Genomic DNA, 14,315 nt, shown 5'->3' with positions numbered 1-14,315 from the left:
TCGAGTGGCAAAGGATCGTAATTCGGGGGGATAAGAAATGAATAAACGGGTTACAGAGCTTCCATGTCCATGTTTTAGTTGCCAAAGCCTTTTGGTCGAGGGAAGTAGGTTTATGTTGCTGTTGCCCTTGGCTGTGTTTCGAGTCACTCTCTCGAAAAATGTTTTAGCGGGGCAATTTTCTGAAGCTTGTCCGACGCCGGCTGACGCCAATTCGAGTCCGTTTCCGGCCGACATCCACCGGCTAATAATATAAATCCGATGCACAAGCAAATGCTAAGGCGCATTCTTGGGCGTATTATAAGGCCCAACGACCATTACCCAGATATAAATAAATCCGATATCGCGCGAATATCCCACGAAATTGAGATGTCTCCGCTACTTGAATATCTCAATTTCGGTTAGATACAGAGGATCCGGTGGGCGGCCAAAGGCTTAGTACGAGTAGAGATCTAGGAATAGCTCTACTTTGCGACCGGCTAGATATTGGAATAATAGAAGTATAGTACTATACGCCGACTATCTAGATTGTATAAGTAGGTAATGTCCCTGGTACTTCTGGCGAAAACCGGTTTACACCAAATTTGCCCAATAATGCGCTATAACATACACCACGAGGATGTTATTTTGCAAAGCTCCGTTTGTCATTGAGAAGTTGCAGTCATCAATTTATGATGTGTTGCTAGCTATCTAATACTACATACAGGATCTTCTATAAGGAGTTACAAGTGTCTATCTACCCTTTTAGCTAGCAATGTGTTTTTGAGGAAATTCAACGAACGACCTGCACTTCGTCGTCGAACTCCTCTAAAACACAAGCAGAGCTAAAAATTAAAGAAGACGCACTCCATCTGCTAACTAAATCAACAGCTAAAGGGCATAAAGAAACCCCGCATGCAATGTCCTTCCTATGCACACTTGACCTGGCCGTTGAGAGAACCCAACACCCCTTATTGCCAAATACATATCGGGAAAGAGAGAAGAAACTTTCTAGACGCCGTCCAATGCTGATGAAGGCGCGCCACCCATGATGTCATTAAATGGGAAAACAAAGTCATTGCCTATGCGAAACCGAAATACTCGCTTCCTGCAGTAATAGCTGTGAGGACTTGTTGCCTAAGTGCCTCATAGCTCTCGTACTCGGGAAGGTCAAGTTCTGAGAATGGTTAGCATCGCAATAAATCAGGATTGAGATAGTTGACTTACGGTTAAAGCAAGTGTGAGAGCTTGGAAGCCTATCCTTGTTGCCATAATCACGGTGAATGTTGAACCGACTGAACCCATTCATGCCCTCCAACTCCTTGAAGCCATTGAGAGGCACTTTACTGGTTCCTGTGACGAACTGCAGCAGCTTGGCACGCTCCTCCTTGTCAAATGAGCGAAGGGCTCGCCAGAACCATTGGATTTGGGGCGAGGATGCCGAATAATTATGATACTCAGTATTGCTCTTCCAGTCATCAACGTCAATTTCGGGCAGACCGGAAATGAGGAGTTCCAACTCTTGCTCATTGAAGATGGCAATCAGTTCAGCGGGGATAATATCATGGAAACCTATTGTATATTAGTAAGGACGTAATAATAGCTAAAGAGATTGACTTACCCTTCAAGAAGTCATCCAGCTGCTCCTGGACAGAACCAGTGAGCTTCCATTCTACCATCAAACGAATGTACTCGTGTTTATTGTCCTCCGTCACGGGGATGTTGCGACCATTTGGAATAAAATCAATGGTCTCAACAACACCAAATTTGTCATTGTCGACAGAGAAGGTCTCAGTGATGATGTCGGTGATGTCGTTCTCAAGCATCCAGACTAAAGACTTGTAATATTCCGGATCAAGAGACTCCATATCCTTGACTGAGACAGGCTTGCCCAGGATTCGTTTGTATACGGCGCGACTGAAATGGCAGTCTAGGACACGACCCTCGTAAAGGGCTTTGCCGATGATCCGACCGATGAACTTGAAGAACATGAGATGCTCTTCGTTGATGCTACTCAGTTGATTTGGATGGAAAGTGGTACGGTCGGAGGACACGGGAATGAAAAGTGCGTAGCCAGGGTCGAACATTTGCCTAGAGAGGACCTGGAACCATTCGCGGGTAACACCACCAGCATCCACACCCTCTTCACCGTGGAATCGGATACTAAGCTTTCCATACTTCATCTGATCGCCAGTCTGGAAGTAAAGAGACTTGAACGAGTCATGGAAGACTTGATCTCGGCGAACGGAGAGTTGAAGTGGAGGGAATGATTGTCGGCCATTTGGAGCCTTGGCATGGACACTTCTGTTAAAGTAATTGCGCTTGTTGTCGAACTCCAAGACCTTGGGATTCTTGACCAGAAGGGAGAAAGTGCCAGACATCAGCTTGGGGGTGTGTCGAACAAGGTCATTTAGGATCTTGCGATGCTCCTCGGTAAATGTGAAGAACAAGCTCTCCATACGGGATTCTGGAGGCGGGCTTGTTAACAGCATCTCCTTGCCAGTCATCGAACGAGAAATCGGAGTGTCCTTGAGCGTAGTATTCTTGCAGACAACCATCAGTGCTTCAATAAGTGGTAGAAGGATAGTAGCGACGTTTAGCATGTGCTCCCGTTGTCTGATCGCACGTAGACACTCGCTGAGCTTCTCCCACATTGGGCCAAAGGTAGAGTTTTCGTAGAGAGACGACAGTAGATCCTGCTTCTCTACTAACTGTGACGACTCTCCTTCCGCATCAGCATCTGCGTTCTCCTTTCTATCGCGCTTCGGATCGAAGAGATGGTCCAAAGCTGTGAGGACGCGCAAAAGCTTATTTTGATCTGAGCCTCCTGGAGAGAACTTTGCCAATGCGACGCCCTGAATCTCAGTACCACTGGATGCTTTCTGAATCTGTGGGAGCAGATCTTCAAGATCGACTAAGATAATCTCTCCCAATGCCTGCGCCTTCGAGATCAGTTCTCGCCCGAAGACTGCCTTCGCACCAGGAATGGCGGAGAAGTTTTTGATAGTCGACAAAGTCTCGCGGAAGGTCTTCGAGCTGCATTCCCGCGCCACGAAGATGTTGATGACTAATTTAAGGTTGTGGTCTGGGATCACAGGAGGCACCATGGGTCGCTGCTTCTTCTCCGGGGCCTTTGAGGGCTCTTTAGAGCTGGCCTCTGGCTGCGCAGTTGGGGCTTCTGTAGAAGCAGACGGCTCTCCATTTTCAGCGGCTTCGGGAGAAGGTTGGGTTGGGGTTGTAGTCGTGGTCGCTGCTTCGGGCTCCTGCGACGTAGCTGTATGGGATTGTTGCTCTGGAGCATGCTCATTCGTAGCTACGATTTCTGAAGACTCGTTGGTTTCGGGGGCACCTGTAGCCGAAGTAGATTCTTCAGTCTTCTTAGGCTCCTCAGCAGCTTCCTTTTGCTTGCGTTGTAAAGCTTGAAGGGGTGACGTAGTCATGTTGAGTAAGGTCGATAACGATTCCATGACAGAAGAGCTCTCCATGATAAGTTCTCGGTCTAGCAAACTGAGTAGTGAGTTGAGAGGATACTTCGCAGCCTTGGTCTCCTTGCCCTTGCCTTTGCGACTGAGACTGCGCTTTAGACCACCTGCGGGCTCGTGCTCAGTGAGGAAGAACGCAGGAATATGTGGATTGACCTGGGTGAGATACACCAATGACGACAAACATTGCTGGACGACCATGAGAGGTGACGCTTCAAAGTTTGCAGGAGTAATTGAATTAGTGCTAATTCCTGTAAGAGCTCTCTTCATTGGCTGAGGAGTCTTCGGGCCTTTGTCGTTGGGTTGCTTTGCACGCAGAGATAGGTGGGCGAAACTTCTCTCAACAGCCGTCATGTCGAAGCTGCCGTCTTGAAGAATATGAAGCAACGAGCCGAGGAGCTCGCTCCGGTTATGGCGATTCTGGCAAATATTCTGTAGAACAGAGTTCAGTGTGTTCCGGAGACTGCCTTGTTGAAGGATGAACATTAGACGTAAGAGGGTTGCGACACCAGCCTTATCAAGCATTTGGACAGTGGCTCGTCGTGTTGGTCGTTGTACATCTACCTCTGGAACCGGTGGGCCTCCACTTCGTCGAGCAAAACTAGGGGGCGGTCTGCCCTGATGGGCTGGGTGATCTCTCTGAGCAGCACGGGCTTGCTCCGCTAGGTCTTGGGGTAGCAATGCGAGCATCTCTTCATCTTGCTCCATAAGCACCTGATGTCGTAATGCAGCTGGTAGAGTGGCGAGGATGCTAGCGGGATCCATCTCAGCCGATGCTCCTCCGCTGGCAGGCGCAGCTTGACGATTCCGCTCGTCTCGCTCACGTCGACGCCGGTCTTGCAACTCCTGTTGAATGATCTCATCTCTGATATCGTCGGGTAGAGCATCGAGGAATTCTTGATCGATCTCTGAAGGTTGCGCCCCAGTCGCTGCCGCTTGGGATCGTCGCTCGGCCACAGCTGACATGATAACCTCCTCTCTAATATCATCGGGTAACTCAGCGAGGAAGTCGGCATCAATGCCTAGATCTGTGATATCGTATGGGTTCCCCCGGATAATAGTTGTGACTCTAGGACGATCTTCAGCAGGGCCTGCTTCGGGCTGCTCCTCCTCAGCAGCATCTGGTGCCTCTGTGGTTTCAACACCATCCATTGCTTCTGCTTCGGCCGCCCCAGGGGGTGGCCCTTGAGCGGCAATGGCTTCTGCCTCAGCTCTCGCGGCAGCTTCTCGCTCTTCGGCTTCTTGCTTCTCCCTTGCTGCCTTTTCCTCTGCCTCCTTTGCTTCTTGGACACGGCGCTCCTCCTCTGCCTTGTTCTTGGCCTCTTCTAATTTGCGGAGACGTTCTGCTTCTGCGGCCTTGATAACCTTATCGGCTTCAATAGCGGGGGGTACTAGAACGGCTTGAATAGCATTAGAAAGATCCGCCGCCCTCTCTAAGTGACCCTGGCCAAATAGAAGCTTAGCTTCCTCTAGCCATCTCGCATTTGTTGACTGAGGCGTGAAAAACGCAGCGCTTCCAGGCTCGCCAGCTTCACGTCTAGCGTCGAATCGTGGTGCACGTGTCATACCGAACATGGCCTGAAGATCTCGGGGGAATTCGTGACCGGGGCCTGTAGTGATATGGAATTGAAGGGCTTGTCCGTTCCGCGCAATAGTACCTGGAATAGCTGGTAAGGATCTGATTACTTCATCCAGAATGGCAGCTGTTGCGGTCTCACCGAAGGGGCGGCCACTAAAACCAATGTCTAATATATCATGTGGTCCTCCCACTGCTTGGAGAAAGCTTCCCAGGGTAGACGTCCGCGAGGAGCCATCTCTACCGGGCCCGGTATTTCGTTGGAGAAGGGGATTGGTGCCATCATCGCCAGAGCGTGGTGGTGGTCCACCCGGTCTGTGTGAGCGGAAACCGGAACGAAATTCGGGAACTGCACGAGGATTAGTTCTACTTCTTCTATCACGAACAGAACCGATGAGCCGTTGAAAATGCGCGAGCAATTCTGCAGGTCCACCCATTCTATCGGCGACCGAAGCATGCGTGCGATGTGACATACCACCTAGTGGGTCGCGGGGACCACCAGGAAAGAAAGGGAAAGGGGGAAAGCCTCCTGGGCGCGGACGCCGATGTAGAACCATAGGAGGTTCCACCTCACCTTCCCATCCGAATGGAACAGGGCCAGGACCATCCACTTGATGTATGTTAGCTAAAGAATCCATAATCGGGAGGGTTGGTTCCTTACTTGTGAAGCCTTGCTCAAATAACATTTCCTCTTCATCCATGTCATCCTCATCCTCATCGTCTTCTGCAAGATATTAATATCGCCACAAGGTAAAGTTAAATAAGGGCGCCATGTGTGTACTTACCCTCCTCGTCGCCTTCATCGATGAAGTCGGGGCCGAGACGATCTTCATCTTCTTCATCTTCATCATGATCGATGCCTTCAGCCTCCATCTGCTCCTCCATCCGCTCCATCATCTCCGCAGCGTCTTCGCCGCCAAGGGCACGAACGATATGGCCAAGCTGGCCTCCCATGTCCATTGCTTCCATGGCGTGGAGTTCATGTTCGTCTTGGTCAGCAGCGTGTTCGTAATCGTCCTCATCACCCTCGTCGTCATTATCGCTTTCCCACTCATCCATGTCATCGTCGTCCCCAATACCCTCGCCATCTTCAATCTCATCTATAATTTCAACACGAGCATCATCATCCTCCGAATCGTCTTCATCATCACCACTCGAGCCTTCATCATCATCGTCATCATCATCGTCGTGATCACCCATGATTACTTCGACGTCGACTCCGTGATCGCCCGGTAGACCTTCAATAGGGCCCATGCCGTCTATTTCTTCATCCTCATCGCTGATAACATCGTCACCATCCTCAACTTCGTCTTCATAGTCCATTTCCTCGTCGTACTCGCCCTCGTACATCTCTTCCTCATCTAAAAATAATTAGTCAGTAGCTAAAGAATTTAAAACATTGTAACATACCATCATCGGATTCAGAGGAAGAATCCTCCTCTCGGCCTGGCTCAAACATTCCTAGGGTCGAGTTTCGGAACAAGTCTGGTGTCTCTTCACGATCGCCAACATCAGAGACAGAGGTGGCTGACTCGATCTCCTCGTCATCGTTCTGACCAGGGGTGTCAGAGACAAGCCCGAGCTCGCTAAGCTGTACGGCAGTTGAAGATAATGTCTTAAGAGGCCGTAAGATGTATTTGACAGCACGCTTAGCACCTGGAAAGTTGAGATCAATGTCTGCAATTGAGGCAGTGAGAGCGGCAATGAAGCCTTTCTCAAACATGATCCGTCTAAGCTGTTTTTGGGAGACACCAGCAAGAGTCGTATCTGACATGCTGACATTCTCCTTGCCGCTCATGATGTGGGCCATGAGGTCTGAGAGCGCAAGCATTCGAGAGTATTTGACGTCAAGGGGTTCTGTTGACGAACTGGCTTCCCTGTAGGCTTTGAGGATATTTTCTAGAACGAATTTCCGCACGAAGAGTAGATCCGGTTCATCATCGTTATCGTAAGGCAGCTGCTTGTTATTAACACCATTTTCACCGGTCTTGCTGAGCAGCGCGGTCAACACCGAATCCGCCCAGGATGAGGTGACAAATCTCTTCCGTAACGCCGTCGTGTCAGCATGATCTAAGGTACCGACTGGAATAAGATCAAAAAGCAGATAATTGACGACACTGGATCGCGGCTTCGAGGGAGTCATGGCTTGTGGTGGTGCGCTTCGCTTAAAGTTGATAAACTCAATCTTAGTACGATTGTAAGAGGATAGAAGCTCCGTCAGGCATTGCAGAATGAAGCAGCGGTAGATGTAAATAGGATGGTCTTCGGCCTTGAATTCTGGCTTCGCGGGTGGTTTAGAGGGCTTCGTATCCTTGGGAGGTTGTTCAGGGCTTGAGGCAGTCCCCCCCATAGGAGTGTCATCGCTGCTTGACCCTGGAGTGGCTGTAGTAGCTGTAGTGCCTGGAGTACCTGGCCTTTCGGCTTGGTTAGCTGCTGGAACGGGGGGATCCTTGTCTTCAACGTCCCTATAATTGAGCAGTTCACAAAGTAAGAAGTGGATGACTCCGTCGGGGTTCTCGAGGACAGGAAGTTTCGACTCGACGGCAGTGGATTTTGCAGCATCTGTCATCTCACTGTCGCGACCCTCGGTTGACGGCTTCACGTCTTGAATAGAGAGATCTTCTGTAGCTTGGACAGTTGGAGACACTGGGTCATCAGAGGATTTATTGGCAGATCTCTCGCTGTGGGTGTCCTTCAAGATGAGTGAGACATGGCGACCGGAGCCCTCAGAGGCATACGTCCAGCGATTGAATTTAACCATCTCATTTGTGGCTTCAACGAAAAGCTCGGGGTTACGAATTGCTGTGTGTGCAAGACCTCGAAGATATGTCGACACATCAACGTTTCGTTGCTGCCGAGATGTCTCGAAGTAAGACTTGATCTCTGACCGCATGATTTGCTTGATGGTTTCATCATCTTCGATAATGTGCCTTAAGATAATCATCAAGGGGCTTTGGATGCGAGCTGAGCTGGCTCCTGCAAGCTGCTTAGCCATAACGAACAGACGTTGAATGTTTTTCTTTTCCCCCATAGCTTGGGCTACTGATCGTGTGCGTGTAAGGATAACCAAGATACGGAGTACAGCGAGTGCAAGTGCTTCATCTTTACCAATTCGAGGAAGAATTTCAAGAATGGCGTCGAAGAGCTCTAATCGTTCATCACTGGACACGATCGGTTCAGCCATCTCGAGTACGGGCGGCTCAGGCTTTTCTGTCTCGTCCTTTGGCGCTGTCCACTTGGTCTTCTGTGGGCGAGCATCTTCGCTGAGGAGCATTTCGACGACGAGAAGAATGTGAGCAATCCAAGGTGATGGTTCGTCGGATGAATGGTTAGGGGACAGCCTCACAAAGCTGAGTAATGTGCTGAGATTCTCCGTCAAATCACCAACCGCCGCAGCAAAGAACAGCTTATCTCGTAACATAAGTGCCAACAAGTTAGCATAGGCAGCGATTTTCTTGCCAGCTGTTCGCAGATCTTCTTCTCCAGCGAATGACATAAGAGCGATGACAAGAGTAGTGGCAACGGTCTTTCTCTGCGCGGAGGGATCACTTGATTTGTTGACAACGGTGGTAATTAGATCAGCAACCTCGAAGGTCACATCGCCATGTGCATTTATAACATCGAGGCATTTGTCGATCAAATCCTCCTTGATAGCATCCCGCTCTTCATTCAGATCATCCACAGTAACTTGTGTGGTCCCTACCTCTTCTTCTGTTGCAGATTGTTGAGCCGCAGCAGACGAAGTTGGGCGTGAAGGATCCACAGCCGCAACACTCTGAGCAAATTGGCTCAACAGCTGGTCAAAATTCTGGCTAGTGACTTCAGTGTCAGGTGGAGGGATCATTGGGAGATTCGAACGAGAATCAATCGCCATTGCGTGGTCATCAGGAGTTGCTGTGCCAGCAGAGCCGCTTGTAGGAGGCCTGGAGGACATAGTGTCATCAGAACTAGGAGCAATGTCGCCTTCAGGAACAGGATACCGTCTACCCACGCCTTCGGTTACTTCTCTGCAGTACTCCAATGCGGAGGACAGGTTGTTATTGCATCGGTAAAGTGCCTCGTTCGCGAGATCCGCATCGTAACTATCAGCCAGCGCAGCGAGATGCTCAGGACCGCTCTTAAATGTCTTTCTAGGAAGTTTGACTTGGGGCACAATTTTATCCGAGCGCTTGATCGCGTTGGCTTCGCTATCAGCGTTTGCAATAGTTCGAATCACTTCTATTAGTTTTTCGCAAATCTGACTCGAGCCCTTTTCAATCAGATCAGAGCGCCATAATGAGCGGACAATGGGCAAAACAGCCATGCGCAGTTCAACTAGGAATTGAGGAGGCGAGAAATGGTCAGGACGACTACGGTCTCTCTCCGCACGGGTCGTCATAGCGACAGTCTGGTGCGATTCCGTAACATTCTTCCCACTAACGATAAGGGCATAGAGTGAAAGAATGTTTTTAGTTCCAGCGGTGGCCAGTTCGAATTTAAGAAATTCCTCTGTAGTCTTATCTTGGTTTTCTGTTAGGGAATAGTTGCTTGAGCAGATTTCCTTGGTAAATGTCTCGAGGATATGGTTAACCCCATCAAAACCGCCGCTTTCCTTGAATGCCTGGAGGACAATTGTGATGATTTGAAGAGGTCGCTCGTTGACACGCGAGACTGTTAGAAATTAGCAAAGTAGTATCGCCAACTTAAAGTTCAACTTACCGTCAATTAGCATCTCCTTGAGCACATGAAGCATTCCAATCCAATATGAATACTGCTCGATGGGGGAAGCTTGCTTGGACGGGATCAACCACAGTAGTGCAGTATCCGCCAATGCTCTGGCAATAGCAGCATGGCTCTGTTTCTGGAATCCTTCGGGGTTCCGCTTTAAGACTAACGCCTTACCAAGCGTCTGGAAGAAAGGAGATACAGTTCGAGACATTTTGCCGAGAAGATACCGGATCGTCTGGAAGTTCTTGAAATATGGACTATCTTGCTCGGCCTTTGTGGGAACCTTCAATTGCTTATTTGCGGTCTCTGGCGCAGTATCAGCGGTTGTTGCTGCCAAATCACTAGTTTGTGATTCTGCTGGTTGATTTGGCGCTGAGGCATTCACATCAGAAGGTTCTGCTCCAGGAGAGGGCGGTTCCACGCCCAAAACATTATCCGCAACAGGCTCGCCAAACCCAGAATCCTTGACACGGGTGGCATTCTTCCAATAACCAGGAACAATCTTCTGGAGCTGCATTTCTTCCTGTAGGGACCTGCCTAGCAGAAGCCCGAGGCTCTGGACGAGGCGTGCATAGTAGTCGCCGACATTAAGCTGATTGAAGCTGTTGCCCGCGTTCCTATGATTGAACGCTGATGGCTGAAAGCAAGCCTGTAGAGTGGTTACGAGAGAATGGAGGTTCACAAAAGCCTTCGCAAAACCTGTACCCTTCGCAAGCAACTCCAGATCGGCAGATTGTCGCGCATCTGCGTCTACAAATGGCGCAAAGAATGATTCGCTCTGAGAGTGGTTGGCGAAAGCAGCAAGTTCATCAGCAGCAGATTGCGCTCGCTTAAGCAAGGATGGTATCGTGAGGTGCGGCTTAGGTTCTGCAACAATTGCAATCACAGTGTGCAGGGTGTTAACCGCAATTCCGTCGGCAGAATCATATGGAAGGCAAGGCGAGTCGAGGAGGTCGAGAACATATTCAATACCACCCTTTGCACAGAATTCGGAGCGGATAGACGAGTTACCGAAAATCGCTGCCAGAAAAGTGGCGACAGCAGTGATGTAGGGGGTCATCGAGGCATTTGGGGTAATCTCTTCCGACGCTGATGGGTGTGCGGTAGTGTTTTCGCTCAATTCTGTATCCGCATCTTGCATCTCGACATCGTTTCCGTTATCCACGGCCGGTTCCTTTCCCTTGTGGGATTTGGGGGCGTTGGTTAATTGAGCGTCCGCAATGATAGGTTTGCCAGAAGTGTCCATTGTCCATAGCTTGGCTCCAACCTTTTGCTTTTCCGCTTTGGTTTTGCAAAGATATCCGACTCTAGCCACCATGTCAAGAATGGCGTTCATAATGGCGGTCTTGAGGGGTGGGTGATGACGGACTAATTCATCGAAGGTCCCGCCGAGATTGGAAGCTAAATCCTTGTTTGCATCCATACATTTGACATGCTCAGGGCTCTCGAAGATCTCTAGAAAGCTCTCTAGCGCACGCGATGCCTGGAACATCTTCATGCCTGCGTTGTTAAGACATATGGCACCGAATGCTTGTGGCACGATGTTAATAGTCTCGGAGGTTGGCATGATCCCTTGAGCCAGCGGATGGTCCCGGGGAGTTTGAAGTGTTGATAGAGATGGGCGATGGGGAAGTACATCAGCGTCATCGTCACTTGTATCATCGTCGTCATCATCATCAGAAGAGCGATCAATAGGCATGCTAGCCGCAATGGGGGCCTCCTCGGTCGGTTGTTCGCCTTCTTCACGCTTCTTAGGCTCCTGAGGCATTACTATCGAAGTTCCTGTGACGGCTTCAAGAAACGCTCGACTCAGCCCAGCTTCAGCAATGATGGCAAAGCTAGTAGGCTCGTTGTTGATGAAGTCATTGAGAATGCTGACAGCGTTGGTCCAGACAATGGAGCCAAAGCAGTGTGCGTTGCTGATAATCTGGCGAAGAGCACCCAGCAGTTGTGACGAGTCGATCAAATTGCGCAGCAGGCGATCGAAGTTTCCACCATAACCCCCAGCAGCAGACATCATATGGTGTATAAATTTCAACAACCACTTTAAAGTCTGCTGTTGAAAGTAAGGAATCTTGTAGTCAACAGCCGCGGAACGATATTCCGGTCGGATACCATTCCCAGCAGCTGCAAGTTCTGCAGCATTCTTCACCTCAAAGACGATCAAGTCCGAGACGGCGTCCAAACCTTCTGCGCTGACAAGTGTTTGAAATGCATCACGTGCATTGTACATGATGTTGTCGAGGAAACTTAGGATTTTGGGGTGGTAACGTTCGGCAACATTTGTACGCAGATTGAGGACCTCAACCAAGATGGGTATTAATCCGGCAGTAACGAGATCTCCACTAGTACGGGGGTTTAGAGAGAGGTTGGATAACAGTGAGAACAGAGTATCACGCCATTCATCGTCTTCAGTGATTTTATCGCCACTATCTTCATGATGCATCTCGGCAACAGCTCTCCTAACAACGTAGAGAAGGACTCCATGGTTGACGTTGGTGTTAAGGGCAGCGCAAACGTCTGAGAATTTGCTTTGGTGGGAGGATAGTGCATCAAGTGCAGACAAAGCCAAAGTCTGGAGCTTTCTAGGAATGGCCACATCGCCGTCAGCAGGTGGATGAACCATTTCTGCCAGCTGATACACAAGTTGCAACCTGCGAGGCTCATCGCTGTCCTGTTTCAAGACATTCTCAAGGAACACATTTTCAGAATGGATGTACGCCAAATTGGTGATCGCCAAGAGCCGTACGGATAACATCTGTCGCCGAGTCTCCAAGGACGTTGTCAGAGCAGACGCAACCCGCAACTTCGCCAGCAATTCGTATTGCAACTCTTGTGGCAATTCCGAGATGTGTTCTCGTAGGAGCGTATGTAGACTAGTAGACTTGAGCTTGGAAGAGGAGATCTCAACGACGTTATAAGTCGGGCGGGGAGCATCATCCATTGGGAAAGTAGCAGATCGTGCTACAGGGGATGGGGTCTCGTCGGAAGCTGTTTGTCTATTCGAACGATGTCCATGGGGACCTAAATTGGAAGATCGACGAATTGGAGTAGGTGTAACGGGGGCTCCTTGCGAAGCTGGACTTGTCAGCCGCGGTGTGTTGGCAGCTGTGTCGACTTCCGGGGTTGCTTTTGGATAGTATGTGACCTTCACGTCTCCCCATTGCTCCCAGCTAGCCTCGGTCGCCTTGCTATCCACTCCATTCTGACCGGCTTTCGGGCTGCCGCTAATGACGCCGCTACCCCCCTTGACCAAGGATGCAAGGTCGTTGGCATACAGTGTCGAAGTTGTGCCCTTCTGAGCCGTAGGGATCTGGAAGTACGCCTTCTCCTTGCCTTTTACACTGGGTGTCGTGGGTGTAGCCGGTTGCAGCGGCTCCACCGGGGTTGTGACGGTTTTGGTAAATGGCAGGGCGAGTTGGAGTACTCGATCAAGATTGATGTTGTAGTGGTTTGTGAGCAAGGTACTACTAACGTGTCGAGCGGGAAGGTTCATGCGCTTGAAGGCGGCTTGGTATCTCTGCGCCAACTCGGATCCAATGAGAAGAGTAGACTCGAGGAGCGACAAGGACGTGGTGTTGAGCAAGTTGCTTAGATGTGAGCTGCTGGCGTATATGCTACGATTGCCACAGTTCTGCAAAAGCATCCGGGAAAAGTTAAGGATGGACTCAATCAACTGACGATCCCCTTCCTTATCAAAGCCGAGCTTCTCGAGGTCATAGTCTTCGTGAGGCTCGTCTCCCTGCTCCTCATTTGCAGACTCGAGTATCTGGCAGCTAAAATCTAGCGTCTGTGGTCCCTCATCTAGCTTGTATGTGCGGCAGAACCTCTCGAGAATGACATCGAATCTGTTTAAAAGCGAAACCCAGTGATATAGATCACCACGAGGGAACGGCCATCTTGTAGGAAGCGTCGAGAGGTGCTGTGGAAGGAGGGGCAGGGGAGTTGAACACGCCGATGAGCGGAAATCTTTGATTAGCGGTGACTACATCATAGTTAGCAGGTAGACTGGCACAGAGAGGTATTCCAAGCTTACCAGAGTCTCCGAGTGCCTCGCCTGCATAGTCTTCGTGATTCGGACCATGGTGAAAGCGGGAGCGGCGAACCCGCTGAATCCTAATTATTTGGCCCCCCCACTGCCTCAATACTCCTTCTTTATGGAGACAGGTTGGTCGCTTGACGATGGAGCGCCCCGAGTAGGACCACTCCAGATAGGACCGGCGGATATCGTATGCGTTTGTCTTGGTTGGGCCAATAGGACAAAGCCCTATCTCTCGACAGGGCTACTACCTGTACAGATTAGCCTTCAGAGGGGGAAGTTACTAGAGCTGAGCTTGGGCTCAGGGCTGTATTTGATAAATACGCATCAAGGGACGCTGGAGGGCGCGTTGTGCGTTGTGAACTTGAAGGGAACGTGTGATGGAAGAGAGTCGGTTTTCCTCGAAGCGTGCCCAGGTACCGAGTCGGAGGAAGGGTATCGAGAGGAACGGTGCAGGCGCCTCTTTAACTCTCAAGCCGGCTTTGCGTAGGCGGATGTTGGGGTTGTTCGATGGGAGGTGAGGTTGTTGTTGATG

The 14,315-nt window shown here is 50.1% G+C and overlaps 1 protein-coding gene across 1 annotated transcript; it reads right to left on the bottom strand.

The window, feature by feature from the left end:
- Positions 1-1,058: 1,058 nt before the first annotated feature.
- BP5553_00165 (Hect, E3 ligase) lies at positions 1,059-13,825 on the bottom strand (the record flags this gene model as incomplete). The annotated part of the gene is made up of 8 exons (XM_032008788.1): positions 1,059-1,153; positions 1,204-1,548; positions 1,598-5,644; positions 5,696-5,758; positions 5,820-6,395; positions 6,445-9,684; positions 9,733-13,726; positions 13,778-13,825. The coding sequence occupies 8 exons, from the start codon at positions 13,823-13,825 to the stop codon at positions 1,059-1,061; spliced, it is 12,408 nt and encodes a 4,135-aa protein (XP_031872842.1).
- Between the last annotated feature and the right edge of the window lie 490 nt (positions 13,826-14,315).

The sequence above is a fragment of the Venustampulla echinocandica genome (assembly GCF_003357145.1).
Source record: "Venustampulla echinocandica strain BP 5553 chromosome Unknown scaffold_0, whole genome shotgun sequence".
Taxonomy (NCBI): domain Eukaryota; kingdom Fungi; phylum Ascomycota; class Leotiomycetes; order Helotiales; family Pleuroascaceae; genus Venustampulla; species Venustampulla echinocandica.
Note: the sequence above shows the minus strand (reverse complement) of the source record. Positions and strands in the feature narration are given on the sequence as shown.